Here is a 20406-nt window from a genome sequence, read left to right as displayed (position 1 = left end):
GAACTTATAACTCTGAGGCAGGAACTCTACCCACTGAGCTATGGCTGACACCCAAGAGGATAAAGTTGAATACAAACAGGAGAGGACAGTGATACAAAGTCAGGAGAAAACAAAAGACAAAGAGAGAAAATAATTTATTTCGGTCCATAAGCAATGCCACAGGAAATCAGCTGCAAGTATTAAAAACGGGCCTTTAGATTGAACAGATAGTTTTCACCCCACACTGTCATTTTGACACAGAATCATTCCAACAGATACACTCAAGTCTCATAAGCTATTTGTCAGTGTTTATTAGAATGAAGCACTGAAGTAAGTCATGCAAGTATGGAGGGGAGAAAACAAAGAAAAAATGGTTTTGCAGTCTGCCCAGTGATTTACAATGTTACTTCACATAGGTAAACCATACCTTGGTAGGAAAGCCTACATACACATACAAATATTCTCAGTCGCATCATTCAATACATGTTGATCGGAATTCAACATCTCTAGTCCTCGAGGAGTGGCCCTTCTACATCATCCATGAAAATGCAGAATTCTGGAACTGATTCTAAGTTTAAAAAGTCTTACGTTTGCAAAGCATAATAGAGTGTTTTTAATTGAAGATCTTAAAGCACCCAGCTTCCTCCAGTTGTGTAGTGCTCATTCTTCACATCCACTCAGCATTCAGCAAGCTTGTGTAGCTGCATGTTTCCTAATATTCATTATCAGTCGCTTGCTGTACTCCTTATGGTCCACTGGTTTCACATCCATCATTGTCGCTTTGATGCGAGATTCATCCTGCAAATATGAACCAGAAACAATTAAAATCCATATCACAGATTTGCTCTCTCATTGCCTTATTATCATAGATCACCTCCAGTTGTTCAAATTGCATTAAAATCTTTTCAATGCATATGAAAGGTAACAAGTGGTGTTTTTTTTTTGTCCCACTCACTACTTCTAAAGAATGGCCGCTGGTATAAAATGTACAGACAAGCTGCAAAAAGCTTAATGAGTTTGACCCAAATCACCACTAATCTTAAACTTTTATAATTTCTGCACTTTGTCTTGTTGCACTTAAGGTTAAGTTGCTGTATTTATACTCCACTCATCAGGGAGAATTTTTCGGCCCATTCAAAATTTCACGCAGGTGTCAATGCCAGCATCAATCAGTCTTTCGAATAAAGTCCCTGGAGGCACAGGAACAAGTCTATTCCTCTACCACCCTTCTTCTTATGCTCAATCTGTGATATGACATTGTCAACATGCTGGCTCGTAAATCTCTCCTGGGCGGTGGGACAAATACCCAAACTGTGGCACAAATCTACAATCTTCATTGTTCTGCAAACACGGCTAAAAGTTGGAAGCTGCAACAGGTGCGGCGCAAAGCAAGCCTCGTGTTGGAAAAGACAAAAATACTCACCCTGCCTGAATTTCACCTGACAATCCTACTACTGGGTCGAGTGTTTAGGATAGATAGGAAAATAAACTACCACACCAGCCTCTCACTAAATATTGCCATTCTTGTCCTTGCTTGGCCTGCAGATTGATCCCAAAAAATGATACCAATTACATGTCCTCATGTGATGCTATCCAACTCTATAAACTAACTACATACTCTATTTTGCTGTTCAGAGTGGCTGGATGACTCATTATAATCTGTAAAAGCTAAAGGAATCATTTTCCATCTTAAATACAATTGGACTCCATTAGCAAGCGAACAAGCAGAATGGGGATTTAAAGTCTGGTCTCCTCATTTGGGAACATGCTCTAGGAATTGGTTGTGAGCATAATTGCTGACATCTTTTCTTATTTGTGCTCATTCAGTGATGGTCACTGCCACAGTAACCCAAACAATGGAGATTTAAAGCATCTCAGTTGCTTAATATTTACAGCAACATCTGCAAATATAAAGTAACATTTTTGGACAGCTACCATTCTGGTGAGTAATTATTATTTGAACCTTTTCAAAGCTCTGGAAAGAGTTATTATATGTATGGCAGTCAAAAAACATCTCCAAGCTGTGGAACAGCGAACACATTAAATAACTTATATTTATATAGCACTCCATATGTCAGAAAGACATCTTGAAAAGATTTAAGTGCAAAGAAATGAGTGCAAGATTGGGAGGAAGAACGAGTATGTGGAATTAGGCAAGCATAAAGGTTTAAGACGACTTTTGAAAGCAGGTAGGGAGGAGATAAAGGATACTCTTTTAGACAGGGAGCCCCAGATGGTAGAGGTATGGTGGCCGAAAGTGTGATCAACAGATTAATAGGGAACATGGCAGATCAGTGTCAGGAAAGCTAGCGGAGCCACAGAGTCCAGTTAAATCAGAGGTAGGTTAGGTTGAAGCCACAGTAGACTTGAAAGCAAGAGAGAAAGATTTTGAAACTGATAATTACTGAGGCGAGGGAATGTAGGACTGTGTGTGAGCAAAGATGTGGACTGAGGCAAAATTTTGAATGAGTTGTAATTTATGAAGGAAGCCGGGGCTAGCATTAAAGGCATGGTTTAGAGTCTTGGCCTAATTCGTTCTTCCTCCCAATCTTGCACTCATTTCTTTGCACTTAAATCTTTTCAAGATGTCTTTCAGACATATGGAAGTTATTTAATGTGTTGTTCACTGTTCCGCAGATTGGAGATGATTTTTTGACTTGCCATACATTTGCTAACTCTTTGCAGAGCTTAGAAAAGGTTCAAATAATTCTTATTTATCAGTAAAGTAACTTCCCAAAAATGTTACTTAATTATTCACAGGCAGTGGGGGAGATGAGGCGGGAAAGAAGAGACAGGAGCAGAGGCAAGTGCTATTTCAAAGGAGTATTGATTACACAGATGAGGGGAAGGAAGCTAAACTCCAGATTAACAAGGAAGGTCCCAAACTCATGGGTTTAAACCCATTACTAAAGGCGTGGGTGCGTTTAAAAGACACACATAGACAATATAGATTTAGGGTGACTTACACTAGAGTTGGAAGAAATTTTGATTCACCAAACGCATTTTAAGTTGAGAGCATCCTGACTTAAAACAGGAGTTAGTAAAGGTAAAATGTGCATCACCAGCGTAAAGGTATAATTCAATCTCATGTTTCCGGAAGTAACCAAGTTTGTATAAAGAGAGGACAGTGGCATTAAAAAATTGTACATCTCATGGCACTGGTTTTCATCTTTCAAGTACAGAAGGGGTTAAAAAAAACAGCTTCAACCACATATCAAATCCTAAATCATTCTGATTGAATGTTACAGATTTTGATAATTTTGCTTCAACTCAGCATCTGAAGGAGGGGCCAGACCTTTTAATTCATATACAAACATCATGTGGGATTTGTTCAAATAGGTGTTTGATTGGCACTTTTTTCAAGTTTAACAGACAATTATTTAAATCTGCTTGATCCCAGTGGTTTTCTGAAAATTAATTCTCAGCCTGGCTGGTTCAAATTACGAAAAGTGATAGTTGAGCCAGATAGCTTCCAGGAACACAGAAAAGCAAAAAACGAACTGCCACGTAATACATATTTTGATGCAGCAGCTACAAATTATTTTCCACTCGCTCAAGGAAACAGTTATGTTTAATAACTACAGTAAAATTTTATGTTCTGTGATTGTTACTGTCCAATAAGTGTTTGGCTGTTAAAGCCATGTTACTGCAGCATTGTTATTCCACTTTCTAATGTCAAGGAAAATCACTCAAGGACATGATTAAACTAGACCAGTAAATATCACAACAGGGTGGGGGTGGTCTCTTTCTCTCTCTCACTGTCCTGACCTTTATTAAGTTCCATTCACCATTACACTGGTTCCTGGATAAGCAGCACCGCAATTCAAAAACATATTATCCTGGTTTCCAAATCCCTTCATGGTCTCTCCACTGCCAACCTCTGTAATCATCATGTCTAGTTCTACGAAACTGAGATCCTGGACTCCTTCAATTCTGGGCTCCTCAGCACTGAATATTGAATTGCTCCCCCACTGAGTCATGCCTAGAACTTCTAATGTCCCAAGTTGTGTAATTACCTTCCTAAATCCCTCTACTTCTCGCACTTTCTTGGATGCCCATTAAAACCTGACCCCTCTATGATCAAGCCATAGCTTATGTGGCTTGGTATTAAATTTTGTTTAATAAATGCTCCTGTAAAGTAATAATAATAATCTTTATTAGTGTCACAAGTAGTCTTTAACATTAACATTGCAATGAAGTTACTGTGAAAAACCCCTAGTCGCCACACTACGGCGCCTGTTCGGGTACACTGAGGGAGCATTCAGAATGTCCAAATCACCCAACAGCACGTCTTTCAGAACTTGTGGGAGGAAACCCTCGCAGACACAGGGAGAACGTGCAGACTCCACACAGGCAGTGACCCAAGGTCGAACCCAGTTCCCTGGTTAAAGTAACTACATTAAAAGGCACATCATAATTGCAAGATGTTGGGCGGCTAGGTGGCGCAGTGGTGAGCACTGCTGCCTCAAGACGCCGAGGACCCAGGTTCGATCCCGGCCCCGGGTCACTGTCTGTGGAGTTTGCATATTCCCGCAGTGTCTGCGTGGGTTTCACCCCAACAACCCAAAAATGTAGGTGGATTGGCCACATTAAACTGTCCCTTAATCGGGGGAAAAAAGAAGAATTGGGTACTTTAAAGGAAAGAAAACATAAAAATAAATGCAAGGTGTTGTTACTTGATTGCATAGCATTCTATAAATTACCTAGTTGGCTGAGAAATTAAACATGCTTTGGAATGCTGAAATGGAAGTTTACCAATAGGGAAGGGTCAAAGACACAGAATACAACAAAAAGAGTAAAAGCCTAAGTTCACAATAGGGAAGGAGGATGGAAACCTCAAAAGGCAAGGCAATAAATAATAGGGGAAAAAAGATATGCTAATCGCTTTAGATAGGCAAAAACAGCAAGGCATAGGTAGACTGCTGAGAAGGGACACTGGAAGAAGATATAAAGGTATTAAAGACAGCGGAGACAAAGGATAAGAAAGGACAACCAGAATAAAAGTCACAGAGGGCATAGACGGAAAACATACATCCGTAAATCCAACACCCCCCCCTCTTCTTTTTGAATGGGCAATATTTGAGGGCAAAGGAAACTCAAACATCCTATTTTTTAATTTTGTTTGGTTAAATGCTGTTCAAGAGCAATTTTAAGGTCAGCTACAGACATTAAACTATTAGCAGGTCTCTCCAGCAAAGTTCATACAATCCAGCAGAAGAGAAGAGCAATTTTCCAGGAGTTGGTGAAAACAGTTTTTGTATATATATATTATATACACACACATCTAATATTTTATGCCTGAAATGTGCCCTGTTCTTACTTCCCGGGTCGTGCCTCCAGTCAAAGATGTCCCCTTTTCAAAAAGGATGAATTATTGAAGGCAGTAGGGGGTTAAATTTACCAGAGGCAAACACAATTACATTTCATTGTGAAGGGAAATGATTTTGTGCAACTTGACTGCCTGCAAATACCCTATGCCTATGGTGATTGCAGACAGAGGGCCACAATCTCAAGAAATTCAAACCCCATTAAAATGCCAATTTCAACAGCTTGCATTTATATACTGCCTTTAGAGCAGAATATGCTCCGAGGTGCTTTTAGAAGAAACTGGCACAGAGCAGTTGGAAGAGTTGGGACGGAGCCAGGTAGGAGTAAAATTGAAAAACTGGAGCCAGCTTCAGCCTCCGTGACACCACTTTGCATTACGGACGTTTAAAAGCGATGGTGCCTATACCCGATGCAGATCCATCAAATGTTATAGACAATCCATCCTCACAAATTGCTTGGTTGCAAGCTAAAGTGGAAAAGGTAAACATTAGACATAGAATGGAGGTACGTGAGTGCTTTATTTTGTGGCAAACCTATTGAAATAAGATGACTGTGGTATAAACCTGGTGTTTCCCATCGAAAGAAAATGTGTCCACATTATATAAAACCTACTCTAAATAGAAGTTACTTACGTTGTACGTTTCGAGTTTGACACGAACCCTGCAGGTATATGACCGGAAGTTCGCATTCTGGAAAATCTCCTCAAAGGCTTGTTCATTCTAGGGGGGGAAAAAACAAGAATAATGCCACAAACGACAAGATAAACACAAACGATTTGCCGATCAAGGCATGCAATTCAGGTTACAAGTAACCCTCAGGGATTAGAGCAAAAAAGGCAGCTTTACTCAACTGTGTCTTCAAAGACTTTAGGTATGGCAGCAGTGTCACAGCCCAATAAGCTCCCTAACTTCCTCATAGTCAAGGCGAGGAAACCAGGAGCATCTTGCAAATCCTCTAGGAATCTGCCCAAAAACACCTGTCCATCCTCTGAGGACAAGTAATGACATATGGCTACCTAACATTTTGATGTACTGTTAAAAAGACTCACACCTCAGCCCTAAACCAGTAAACTATCACAAAACAGCTGCATATGTTTATCTAGCACACAAGAACGCAATCATATTTCACTTTAATTGTTTTTATTTATTGCCATCTGTCATTTCTGCCTCGTTGGTTTTGTGTTTATGTCGGCATGAGTGCTGAGCACAGAAACTATAATTCAGGATCACACTGACATCTTTTATTCCATATGGTGCTGTGACTTAGCAAAACACTAAACACTCACCTGGACATTAGTAAACTTTACTGAACACCTTTTCCTAATCAGATAGGTATGGGAGAAGGAACCTGCCACTTAGGCTAGAAAGTTTCACGTGCGCAACTTTCTTTCCAGTTTTACTCAGCTATTGAGGCAAGTACACTCAGTAGCTAAAAAGCAACGTGAACTTCTCCCCGCATCCAAGTTCAATTGTTGTCACTTCACCGTGAATCTTTCCTGGCCCATTACACCTCTTACCTTTCTACTGCTCAAATGCAGACACACATCTGAAAGACTACAAAGACAAGATTAATACTGTGGGTAGGTCTAGAGTGAGGAAATCCGCAAAATACTGAACTTATGAGCTGCTTTACAAATCACGATAAAGCTGATTATTGTATTAGTTACACCGAGTACACAACATTTCAAGCATATACTTAAATGAATTTTTGTAATATCAATCTCGAGAACATTGAGACAGTCTCCCACAGCACTTGATTTCTGCAAAACCTAAATTACAGAGATTAATCTGGACAAACCCAAAAAGTGTTAAAAGCTAAATATCACTATTGTATTGATAGCAGACTTTAAAAACAAACATTTTAAATTCAAAAACCCCAATTAACTGCACTTTGGGACTGAATGGTAATGAAAAAGAAAACTTGTTTCAACAGTAGCATTTATTAGTGACTTGGAACTAGTTGATATAGTGATAGCAAAAGGTCCAAGATGATTTTCATAAAGGAGGCAAGTTACAAAAATATTAAGAGGAAATTCAACTGTTTCCATCTAAAGATAAAAGCTGCAACAAGTTTAGTTCAATTAAACAAAACACTTACTGAGTCCTTCAGCTCTCCAAGATAAGCAGCATTCTGACCAAGAATTGCCTCCCCAGTCTCCTGGAAACATGTCACCCACTGGTTTTCTCCAAAGTCTGCTAGATTTACCTAGATGACAACATTGTACTCTAGTTATTTAATAATTGTGCTATACTCCAGAAAGCCCACTGAAGGATAAAACTGGAGACATCCGTTACATACTTTTAGAAGCATTGAGAGTTATACATTACAAGCAGCATCTCCTAACCCAAAAACCAGTCTCAGTTTGTATCTATTGACAGGAGCACAAATGAGCGCAGTCACTGTCCACCACCTGCATGCAATTAAATACATTATATACCATTAACAATAAGGACAATTTATTTTATATTAAAAGTATATTTAAAAAGAAAACGGTAGAATAAAACTTTAAATAAAGTTTCGCGAGCCCAATTCCACATCATTAAAACCTTCAGATAAAATGTAAAGACAAAATGACAACATAAAGATCCTTTGTTGGTCGGTTTGAACTGTTTTATCCTAGTCTTCCAATAATACAAATTTCCAGCAGCTGTCTTGTTGGATTAACAAAATTACAAGCTTAACTGTAAGAGTGCTTAGAAGCTTTGCGTGAAGAGCAATTAGTTTTTTTTATAGCCTCCAAGAGAATTTTCAATTCTAGGCTTCCAACAGAACAGCTAGACTCACAGAACATCAGTCATGAGCGAAATCATCGAGTTGTTCTATACACACCACTGATGATAGGCATCTTTCAGTTTTGTGCACCCATCAGGATGCAGCAGACTAGAAAGTTCAGAACCTGCTGGGTGCATTGCATCACAGGAATAGGACATTTAGTAAGACAGTCAAAACAAAATATTTTACCAATGTTCTGAGATTGTACTTACTGATAAGATCATACGATATTTGAAGTTGGGAAACTCACGATCACACTTCTCACATCTATAAAGGCCATTCTGTTGATCAACAACCTTCTTGTTGCACTCTGCAGTGGGACATGCCTGGTACATGCAGTTTTCCTTCTTCAGATACACAATTGTACCAACAGTGGTGTAATAGTCAGCCTGCAGGAGATGTGTTATTCAGGTAAAGGATTACACAAAACAGAAATGACCAACTGAAGAAGCTACTACACAATAAAACATGCAAAAAGGTCAAGTTTGCGATCTCCACCATGACACAGTATGAAAACGTTTTTAATACTTCAAATGGCAGCGAATGAAAGTTGTCCACAATTTGCTAAGCTTGGATCAGCAGTGCTGAATTCTAATTTTGACCCCGAGCTGGAAATACACACTCAGTGGCCCATCTTTATTTCATTTGCAAAATCTTCCCCTCCATCCCCGCATGCCCCAGGCCAATCAGTACACACACGCAGCCATTATTCCTGGATTAGTTGTCGCATGCAACAGCTGCATGATTTGGCAAAAGTTCAGATTTATCCCCGCTCCAGGAACTCTTCCTTAAAAGAATTACAGTGATAAGGAGAGGTCCACTGGGGAAAGAGGCACAGCACAGGGAAAAACTCAAAGATTACATTGGCAGACATTTCCTCCCTACAAAACCATATTTCCCACTGTTCCATCACTTGTCCCACTTTTGTAATCAAACTTATACATGAAACTCCTATGTCCATTTTTGGAATGTAAAGCCTCCAACCTGGCCACTGGATGACATCATTACATGCTTCTCCATTTACAAATTCACCATTTGTGCCATAATAACTGAAGCTTCTATTGTCCCAAGTGTTTATTCAAAATTAAAATGAAATATTTAATGACACAATTATGTTTATCCAATGAATTTCCTTCATAAAAAAATCTACTTGGAGCAGCCTCTCCCAAAAGCTTAAGCATCACTGTCAGATTTTTTTCACAGCCAGGAATTAGGCGAGTTTACAAGGTGCAATCTGAGCAGGTCGCCATTCACAAGCTCAACCACCATAAAACATTTTCTTTAGCTTCTACTTGTTATTTTACAAAATTATTTGGAGAAAAGCTAGATGACAAATTTTAAAAGCTTTATTTAGTTTAAAAAAGTGAGTTTTTAAGTTTAAAAAAACAACTTACACACGGGTGAGAGAAGGACAACTGAATTATTTATAACTTCTATTTTGCATTTTAGAAGGCGTAGAAAGCATAATAAACTGAGAGCGATAGCAAAATCACAAGAGAGATCTGGAGACAGACAAGCATGAGATCCAGTGAGCAAACTAGAGAGACAAACAAACACACACACTATGGTTACTACAGAGACAAACAAACACACACACTATGGTTACTACAGAGACAAACAAACACACTATGGTTTTTCCTCAAAGTTTAATATCACAAATTAGTTGAATTTTGAACTAGGTCTTAATAGACCTAGTAAATGCTAGTAAATGTAAAAATCTAATTAATAACAGCTGTCAAGCTGAGAGTTCATTCTCCCCATTAAAAACGGGGCTGCATTTTAAGTACTCCAATTAGCATTTTGTTGATCAAATTTGAATGTTTATATTTTCTGACAGTAATCGGAAATCAAGAGAAAAAGATATAGACGAACCAGACACAGAAGAACGAGTTCAATGTTTACAGAGCTCCCTTCAGAAGTCACCAAACTAATGCTGTCAGAGGTGGGATCCCCTCCATTCAGTGTGAACAAGCCATGGGTAGCAGTTGCGTCTACTGACGATAATCAGCAGGAATTCCACCCATTCCCTGTTGTGCAAGGCCTCAGGGTCACCCTTCCATACCCAAACCCCTACTCCCAGTGACGCCAGGTCAAATAATTCCCCGCCTTGTGAAAGGCCCATTTCCTGTTTTCCAAATCGTAGGACCACCTTTAAAAGCAGCCAAACTCCATGTCCCTCCCTGCTAAATACCAAAATATCTACAATGCCCTAAGCATTTCACCCTTTCTTTTTGCAACTGATTCAGGCAGATTTAGTCCCCAGCCTGTGCAGAATTCATCCAAGACAGACATTAAAGCTGGTCCCTATACCAATTATTTGTGTAGACTGGATAGAAGGGGAAAAGGTTTTCATTCTCAAACTCCTGCTGGAAGCAAGTATCAGGTAACGGTGATCCAGTTTGACCTCAAAACTCTTCATATAGCCTGCAACGTTCAGGAGATACATATTCAGTTGAAACTCATTATCAACCTGGGCATGACAGTAATGTTTTCCAGGAATCCATGTCAATGCATTCCACAAGCACATCAAGCGTTTGAGGAGGGAAAAGACGACACAAAAGTTGGTGGAATTGCAGATAGCGATGAAGACTGTCAGAGGATACAGCAGGATATAGATCAGTTAGAGACTTGGGCGGAGAGATGGCAGATGGGAGTTTAATCCAGGTAAATATGAGGTCATGCATTTTGAAAGGTCTAATACAGATGGGAAATATACAGTAAACGGCAGAACTCAAGAGCATTGACAGGCAGAGGGATCTGGGTGTATAGGTCCACAGGTCACTGAAAGTGGCAACACAGGTGGTGAAGGTAGTCAAGAAGGCATACGGCATGCTTGCCTTCATCGGACGGGGAATTGAGTATAAAAATTGGCAAGTCATGCTGCAGCTGTATAGAATCTTAGTTAGGCCACACTTGGAGTATAATGTTCAATTCTGGTTACCACACTACCAGAAGGATGTGCAGGTTTTGGAGAGGGTACAGAAGAGGTTTACCAGGATGTCGCCTGGTATGAAAGGCATTAGCTACGAGAGGTTTGTTCGCACTGGAACAACGGAGGTTGAGGGGCGACCTGACAGAAGTCTACAAAAGTATGAGGCGCATGGACAGGGTGGAAGAGTCAATTAGTAGGGGACATAGGTTTAAAGTGAGACGGGCAAATTTTGGAGATGTGTGAGGGATATTTTAAAGGATAGTGGGTGGCGGGCAACACGGTGGCACAGTGATCAGCACTGCTGCCTCACGGCGCTGAGGGTCAGGGTTCGAATCCCGGCCCTGGTCACTGTCTTTGTGGAGTTTACACATTCTCCCCGTGTCTGTGTGGGTTTCGCCCCCACAACCCAAAGATGTGCAGGGTAGGTGGATTGGCCACGCTAAATTGCCCCTTAATTGGAAAAAATGAATTGGGTATTCTTTTTTTTTTTATAAATTTAGAGTACCCAATTATTTTTCCAATTAAGGGGCAATTTAGCATGGCCAATCCACCTACTCTGCACATTTTTTGGGTTGTGGGGGCGAAACCCACGCAGACACGGGGAGAATGTGAAAACTCCACACGGACAGTGACCCAGAGCCGGGATCGAACCTGGGACCTCAGCGCCGTGAGGCAGCTGTGCTAACCACTAGGCCACCGTGCTGCCCTTGAATTGGGTATTCTTAAACTTATTTTTTAAAAAAGGATAGTGGATGCCTGGAACTCACTATCAGAGGAGGTGGTGGAAGCAGGTACGATAGTGATGCTTAAGGGGCATCTTGACAAGTACATGAACAGAATGAGTCGGTGCTGCTACAGAGGCTCTTCCGAACCTGATGTATTATTACTGGCGGCGAATGTGGAGAAGGTGCGGAGCTGGGTCAGAGGGGTTGATTCCCAGTGGGTCAGAATGGAGGAGAGTTTGTGCAGGTGGTCAGGATTGAAGGTGCTAGCAACAGCGCCGCTCCCGATGGCCCCGGGGAAAATACTCAGTGAGTCCGGTAATAATAGCTTCATTGCGAATTTGGAGGCAGTTTCAGCAACACTTCGGGTTGGGGGCATTGTCAAGGGAAGTGCCAATTCGGGGGAACCACAGATTTGAGCCAGAAATGTGGGATGGAAATTTGGAGGCAGTTTCAGCAACACTTCGGGTTGGGAGCATTGTCAAGGGAAGTGCCAATTCGGGGGAACCACAGATTTGAGCCAGAAATGTGGGATGGAAATTTTCGGAAATGGGAAGAGAAGGGGATTGACACACTAAAAAATTTGTTTCTTGGGGGTCGGTTTGCAGGATTGAAGGAGCTGGAAGCGAAGTATGGGCTGGAGCAGGGGGAAATGTTTAGATATATGCAGGTTCGAGATTTTGCCAGAAAGGAGATACAGAGCTTCCTGGTGGAGACGGCCTCCACATTGTTGGAGGAGGTGCTGATGACAGGGGGACTGGAGAAGGGGGTAGTTTCAACAGTTTATGGAGCTATTTTGGAAGAGAAGGCACCACTGGAAGGGATCAAAGCAAAGTCGGAAGAAGAGTTGGGAGAGGGTATGGAGGAGGGGTTCTGGTGTGAGGTGCTCCGGAGTGAATGCCTCCACCTCGTGCGCAAGGTTGGGGCTGATACAGCTGAAGGTGGTATATAGAGCACACCTCAGAAGGGCGAGGACGAGCTGATTCTTTGAAGGGGTAGAAGATGTGCCTGAACGGTGCAGGTGGGAGCGCAAATCACGATCATATGTTTTGGTCCTGTCCGGAGCCGGAGGATTACTGGAAGGAGGTTTTTCGGGTAATCTCTAAAGTGGTGCACGTGAAACTGGATCTGGGCCCTTGGGACACCATATTTAGGGTGTCGGACCAGCCGGGGTTGGAAACGGGTGTGGAGGCAGATGCTGTAGCCTTCGCCTCTTGATCGCCCGAAGGCGGATCCTGATGGGATGGAGAGCAACCTCTCCACCCTGTGCCCTGGTGTGGCGGAGGGACCTGTTGGAATTCTTGACTCTTGAGAAGGTTAAGATTGAACTGAGGGGAAGGATGGAGGGGTTCTACAATTCATGGGCATTATTCATTATGTACTTTCAAGAACTGGATAACATTGAACATTAGTTGGGGGGAGGGGGACTGTATGTGTTAATGGTGACTATGGGTGATTCCTTTTTGGCATCTGTTTATGTTAACATGCGGACTAATGTTTGAGGTTTGGTGGGAGGATGGGATCGTTGTTATTGATATGGGGATTGACATCATATTCGTTACTGATTATTGTTTATTGATGGTGGGTGCAAATTTGGGAGAAAATGTGAAAAAGGAGAATTAAAATATTTAAGAAAAAAATGAATAGGATGGGAATAGAGGGATGGGGTCCCGGAAGTGTACAAGGTTTTAGGTTAGACAGTCAGCATGGTCGGCGCAGGCTTGGAGGGCCGAAGGGCCTATTCCTGTGCTGTACATTTCTTTATTCTTTGAAAGGTGAAAGCAGAGGAAAAGTGAAAAAACAATGTTTTGGGAAAGCACAAGCACATACATGATACTATATAATTCATCAGAACTCCTAGTGCTGAATTCTCAGCATTAAATCATTATGTGAATATACCAAGTGGTTGTACAAACATTTGCATCATCATTATTGCCAGAAGGGCTGCATGCCAAAAATCAATCTAAACTCACCTTATCTCCATGACCCAAATTCTCATTTTTAACCTCAAGCAGCATCTTCCAGTTTGTGCTTCCTCCACCAAAAGAACCACCCTTTGTGTCTGAAATGGATGTCCCTTCTATCGCTTGGCCCTCCTTATCAAACCTGTGTGGCAAACATGCATACATGAACCTTCACAACAAGATATTTAATAAATCCAACTTAGACTAGATAAAGATAGTGTGAGCCCCATGCTCGCGTTGACATGGCAGGTCTAATGACAGGACAGACAGGTGAGGGTTATGGTCAAGCCAAAGCTACAGCTGATGGTCAGGAATGACTGGAGTAGGTGAGGGGGATGAAGGTGAAAGAAAAGCTCCTGGTTGAGCTCCAGGAGTTCGGCTGGAGGTAAAGTGGGTGAGCACAGACTATGTCTACCAGCACTAAATGTGCAGTTAAACGTGGCCAATAGACAGAAACACGCATGCTCTCAGTCCAAACTCAATTTGCTAGAAAAACATAGGGTGGAATTTTACCTCCCCATCGCAGGAGGAGTGGGGCCACAAAATGCAGAGCGCCGTTCAAAAATCCATTGACTTTAGCGGGAAGGGAAAATTCCACTCATAAAGATGTAGGCAGGTTAGGTGATTGGCAACAATTTGGCAGTGGCAGATAGAGTATAATACTGGGAAGAGTGAAGTTATTAACTGGCCCGTAAGAATAAAAGGCAAAATAAAAATAAGTCATGTTCAAAGATACTTGGGTGTGCTTGTACGTGAAACCCAAAGTCAGCGTGCTGGTGCAGCTAAAAGAAGACAAAAGGTATGCTGACCTATATTGCAAGGGGATTGGAGTACAAGAATAAAGAAGTCTTGCTACAATTGTACAGGATTTTAGTGAGACAGCATCTAGAGTAGCGTGTAAGGATCTTCCTGTTTAAACCCGGTTGTTTCCCTCCCCTTTTTTTTTGCTATTATAATTTTTATTCATGGATGATTAATGGGCCTGTGACTTTAATGCAGACTTTGCCTTTAATTCAAGCAGGGGAGATCAGTGATGACTTAGTTTGATTGATTTGGCTGGCGGCCAATGAATTGGCTCGAAATGCTGGGCTAGCTGCCTGATTATTGGTTCTGATTTCTCAGAAATGTTTCTTTCTCCCCAGTAAGGCTGTGTTGTTTAGTTTTCACAGTCATTTCAAGCAACTTACTAGTGGAGCTGATGAGTCAGAAGTGAATAATGTAACCAGATCTTGATAAGCTTCTGCGACTCATTTTGATCCTCCTTGCCAGAGTTGTTTTATTACCCCCGTATTTATAAGCCGTGTGTTTTAGCTGCATGGCCTTCAGGTCAAGTTTGTGGTGTCCTTGGGGTGGGGTGAGAGGAAAAATGTCCTTTCTTTTCTTGACAATTTTTTACACTTCCTTCTGAATGCATTCTTACTAGGGCAACCAGGGCATGGTGTCACAGGCTTCCAGTCCTTGCCTAGGCAAGTGCCCCTCCTTAAGTCAGTCAGTAAAGACAAGCTGCCTATTCCAACTTCAGGAGCCTCACTGTGGTGCCCAATTCAGTCCCTACAACTTCAACAACCGATGCATCAAGCATTGATCAGAACACAAATCCTAGACATTTTCCCCTCCCAAAACCAGGTATATTCACACCCACTGCATTGTTTTGCATCACTCTAGTAGGAATCAGAACTGGGCATGGAAGGCAAACATTTCCTTCTATGGTGGGACCAAGGAAAACAGATTAAAAACTGAAAATCAGAACACCTGCTGCAAGTAAATTGCATAGAAAATAAGAATGCATTCCATTCTTGATTCAATAAAGGTCTTTTATGTGGGGATGGAGGAGAGAAAGAGTAGGGTGGAGATGACTTGTAAGACATAAGGCACCAACATAAATTCCAGATCTATTCAATTAATTTTGTAGATTTGAATGTGCTGGCACAGCAAGTCCCCACTGAACGAGATGTTTAATTCAACACATTAGACCTGAAGGTTAAGCCCTCCTGGGGGAAAAAGAACAACAAAAGCTGGACAGGTGCAGCAAAATGAGTCTCGGGAGCTTAACTCAATTCCTGGAAGTTCACAATATCAAGCTGCCCTTGACTCAGCACCAATCTGTGCACAGGACACAAGGTTGGCTAACAAGGGAAACAAAAGCTAGCAATGCTTATCCAAGATGGTGTCTCAGGCACTTTTGGAACACTGCATTGGCAGCTTTGCCCTGGACCGTGCTTCTTTTGTGCCCGATCTGCGTGTGCTCCAAGCAAGTCATTGGGCACAAATTAGAAAACCCACCCTTTTCTAGTATACAATATAAATTTAAATACAAGACATTCAGAACTGCAATGTTTGATATCGATCCCAAATAACTTTTCTGCTACAGTTTGCTCAATTCTAAAATAAAGCCAACAAAAAGGTTTATAGTGAAAGGGTGATCAGTTCTAACAGTGTGGGTTAACTGATTCACACTCCCACTATCACAAGTTGCATTCTGAAACAAATATAGGTTTATGTCAGTCATCTAAATGTTGAATTTACTAACTCAAATGTATTAGTGCCCTTTTAAGTGTAATTTCTCAAACATTGTAGCACAATTTCTCCAAAGCTCCTGCGTGCAGTGTTTGGTTCCATATCCACATCTGTCAATTTAATGCATCCATTACACAAACTGAAAGCAACATTTTTTCTGCCCCCACCATTGCACGCGGGCAATGGAATAAAACAGGCCTGCATTGCATGTCTGCAGGCTGAATTATTGATGGGAATCCTATAAAACTACAAGAAAGATTTTCGCTGTTGACACCGACTGTCAGTTAGAGGCATTTTCTTAGACTTACTGGCAAGACTAATGGGTCTACTGCAGATTAATATACATCTAATCCAAACAGAATTTCAGAGGATCAAATCAATTTCTCCTCGCTCATTGCTTAAAGCCACAATTTCCCAAGTTGCTGCAAAGTATAAAGTCGACTTGTCTATATAATGCATCACTTATTTGAAATTCTTTCCCAGCACCATCCTGCCTGGAGTAGGAAGGGATCAATTTCAGAAATATGCACATTGGCAAATCTCTGGTCCCTGCTCGTCAAAACAACAGCTCATAAGAACACACAGAAATAGAAGCAAGAGTAGACCACACAGTCCGTCCAGCCTGTCTCATTATTCAATATAATCAGAGTGGATCTTTGGTCTCAACTCCTATTTCCGGCCCTGCCCTTCAATTCCCTGAAACAAAAGAATTCTGCCAATTCAACAATGCAGCATCTACGCCCTCTGGGGTGGAGAATTCCAAAGAATCACAACCTTTCGAGTCAAAGACATTTCTCCTCTCAATCCTGATCCCCTTATCCTGAGAGTATGACCCACGAGCTAGAGATTCCCTCGCCAGGGAAAACAGTCTGTGTCTACCGTGTGAACGCCTGAGGATGAAGGTCCGAGGCCAGTACGGCAGGTACACATGCCTTGACAATTAATTTTGTGCTGCAAAAAAAACTTTCAATATCTTCATAATGATTCTGCAATGCTGCTTTACCTTTAAACACTGAGGTCACCAACAGCAAGATGAATAATCGAAGAGTTGCACAGTCAAACGTACAAACGGTTTTCAACAGCTGTCGCAGTGTGAAGTTTTTTGTACATTGTGTACAAAAATATGCATGGATCCACTTACATTACTAGCACCCGAGAGCAACAAGTTAGAGATCACAATTTTTGTTAAACTCACTTACCCCTTAGAAATATATGTACATTCAGTGCCTCATAAGCGCACTGGTAAATACTGGATATCACATGTTCATTATAGCATCTGTGTGAAACAGTTTCAACATTATAGCAGCACTAAATTTGCAGAAATCAAGTGTTTACAGCGTTAACCGAGTCATATTCCAGATTCAGATTTAATTTATGTTAGAACTGTTGCACTGGTGCAAAAGTAAGATCGGTCTGCAGACACTGTAATTGCCTGCATGAGTGTTTGCACACCACATTCAGCATAGTCAAGATTTAATTATTATACATCTAAGTTTCAGGGAGAGGGGTGAAAATAAATCAAAATCTTAACGCACCATGCCCTCAGTTTAAAAGCCTCTGGGATATCAGGGTTAATCAATACGCTGCTGGATGACAATACAGATAGGGATCTGCCACCGAAATCTGAAAGCCGGACTCCTTTAATAGCCACCACTGGTTGTTGTGATCCATTGAACTTCTCAGCCTAGAAACAAAAAAAAATGATAAAAGTTGGAGGCAAAGGTGACTGAACATAATTTAAAACAATTGCTTCAGCATTCTCTGGCACGTGTCGCAGGGTCTCTTCCACTGCTGGCCTTGTCACAGGTGTCATCTGAGAGTACCTTTAAGAAATGGGTGTTTATAAATGGATGTGTATGTAAATATCTGTAGTGAGAGTACCTTTAAGAAATGGGTGTTTACTACTGCAGTGATGTCAGAGAGTGAGTGGAGCTGGTCTGTCTGTCAGCTTTTTACTTTCATTTTTGAGCAGGCTGCAGGGTATGTGTTAGTTTCGTTTTCAGTGTTGGAGCTGAAGCCAGACCAAGCAAGTGCACTGCTGTTCTCCCTGCCATCAAAGACTATCTCTTGATCATTTGGTGAATTCAGAATGATAAATGTTTCAGTAGTGACTTTAACCCGATGTGCTTCTGATAAAGGTTTTGTTTTTAAGTCGAATGGATGTTAAAAAGGAAAGCTTAAAGGTTTACTTAGTGTTGTAGTCTTTAGGGGTTGTATTTTAATTAAAGCTTGCTCAGATGTTCACTATGTTTTAAAATGGTTAACTTGAGTTCATAGAATAAACATTGTTTTGCTTTAAAAAAATACTTTCCATTTCTGCTGTACCACACCTGTAGAGTGGGCAGTGTGCTCCCCATACCACAATCTAGTAAAAGTTGTGGGTCAGTTGAACTCCATGATACACTTTGGGGTTCTCTAAACCCTGGCTCATAACAAATTGGAGGCTCGTCCGGGATAAAAGTCCATCTATTGGATTGGCTTAGTGAACTTAAAGACAGTGAGGGGTGAGCATATTGTGTTTGCTTTTCAGGTGTAGCATTTCTGTTGAAGTAGGGAGTGTGTTGTGGACAATGGCTCTTTCAGAGGCTCTGAGGTTTTTGGAGGTGGAGACGGTCACACGCAGTACCTTACGGATAGAGACTAAAAGCAGACTGTTAAGATTTGGCAAAAACATTGCGGTTAACATTACCTCACAAAATGCGAAAAGGTGAGGGTAATTATGGCGGTGGCTAAGCGTTTAAAGTTGCCTGAGAGACAGTTTGACTCATTGGAAATGGCAAAAATTCAGTTGCAAATTAAACAAATGGAACATGAGAAAGAATTAAAGCAGCTTGAATACGAAAGAGAGGGGGGAAAAAAGAGAAAGAGAGGGGAAAAAGAGAGAGAAGAAAGGAAAACAGAAAGAATAGCACCAGCAGAACAAAAAGAGAGAGAAAGGGACGTACAGATCAGGGAAAAAAATAAAGAGAGAGAGTTTGAACTTCAGAAAATGGCCATGAAACATGACACTCAGTTAAAATTGGCAGATTTAAAGAGAAATGTACAGTTGAATGATAGTGATGAGGATAGTGAGAAAGAGCGTCAAAGTCAAAGGCTTGGTGGGAATTTATTTACATATGTCCAAGCATTGCCACGGTTTGAAGAGAAGGGGTGGAGGTCTTTTTCATTTCATTTGAGAAGGTAGCTAGACAAATGAATTGGGCACAGGATATGTGGGTATTACTGATTCAAACCTAGCTGGTAGGTAGGGCTAGTGAAGTGTTTGCATCACTACCGGAGGAGGTATCTGAGACGTATGAGGAGGTGAAAAAAATCCATCTTAGGTGCATATGAACTAGTGCCTGAAGCTTACAGACAAAGGTTTAGAAATTTAAGGAAAGAATTTGGTCAAACATACATGGAGTTTGAAAGAATTAGAGTAATTTTGATAGGTGGATAAGGGCTTTGAAAGTGGACCAAACGTATGAAGCTCTCAGAGAAATTATACTTTTGTAGGAGTTAAAAAATTCAATTCCTGTTGTAGTGAGAACTCATGTGGAAGAGCAGAGGGTTAAAATTGTGAGATTAGCAGCAGAAATGACAGATGATTTAGTTCATAATCAAGGCTTGGTTTCCGACATCAGTTTCAGCCTGTGAGGGATAGAAACTGGGGACATGAGAAAGACTCAAGTGGTAAAGGTGAAGGTGATCTGATGGGAGATAAGGAGAGTGTGCCTCAGATTAAAAAAGGAATCCAGGAGGTTGGAAAAGACATGAAAAGTTTTAAATGTTTTCACTGTAATAAACTAGGCCATATAAAGTCAGTGTTGGTGGTTGAAGAAAAGCACTGGGAAGGCTGATGTGGTAAAACAGGATAAGACTGGGGTTTTGTTAAAGGGTAATGAAGGCCCAAGTGAAGCGAAGGAGGTGCAAAAGATTGTACAGCCTGATCAAGACCGAAGATGAAGTTGAAGTGCAATTATCAGAAATGATATTGATCAGATGGTTGAAAAGGAACAAGAACAGGTGAAGGATGAGGCGGATATTTTTGGTTCAGGAAAATTGGCGGATAGTTACAACAAAAAGATATAGAAATAAAACAAATGTATCAGAAAGCATATACAGAAGAGAATCTGAGTGTATATCAGAGTGTTATTACCGTAAAAGTGATGTCTTGATGAGAAAATAGAGACCTTACATATGCAGGTGGATG

General features: G+C 41.1%; 1 protein-coding gene across 1 annotated transcript in view; it reads right to left on the bottom strand.

Moving 5' to 3' along the window:
- Nucleotides 1-272: 272 nt before the first annotated feature.
- Nucleotides 273-20406, bottom strand: part of rpa1 (replication protein A1) — a 72516-nt gene continuing 52382 nt past the window's right edge. Inside the window, exons 12-17 of the mRNA XM_038814604.1 lie at nt 17750-17898; nt 13707-13839; nt 8292-8468; nt 7405-7512; nt 5940-6026; nt 273-777 (exon numbers count right to left, since the gene is read on the bottom strand). Coding sequence (XP_038670532.1) covers nt 664-777; nt 5940-6026; nt 7405-7512; nt 8292-8468; nt 13707-13839; nt 17750-17898 — 768 coding nt within the window. The 3' untranslated portion in view covers nt 273-663. The remainder of the gene's footprint in view (nt 778-5939; nt 6027-7404; nt 7513-8291; nt 8469-13706; nt 13840-17749; nt 17899-20406) is intronic.

Source organism: Scyliorhinus canicula, chromosome 12 (genome assembly GCF_902713615.1).
Source record: "Scyliorhinus canicula chromosome 12, sScyCan1.1, whole genome shotgun sequence".
Lineage (NCBI taxonomy): Eukaryota > Metazoa > Chordata > Chondrichthyes > Carcharhiniformes > Scyliorhinidae > Scyliorhinus > Scyliorhinus canicula.
The sequence above is the reverse complement of the archived record's forward strand: the minus strand, read 5'-3'. Positions and strand labels throughout refer to the sequence as shown.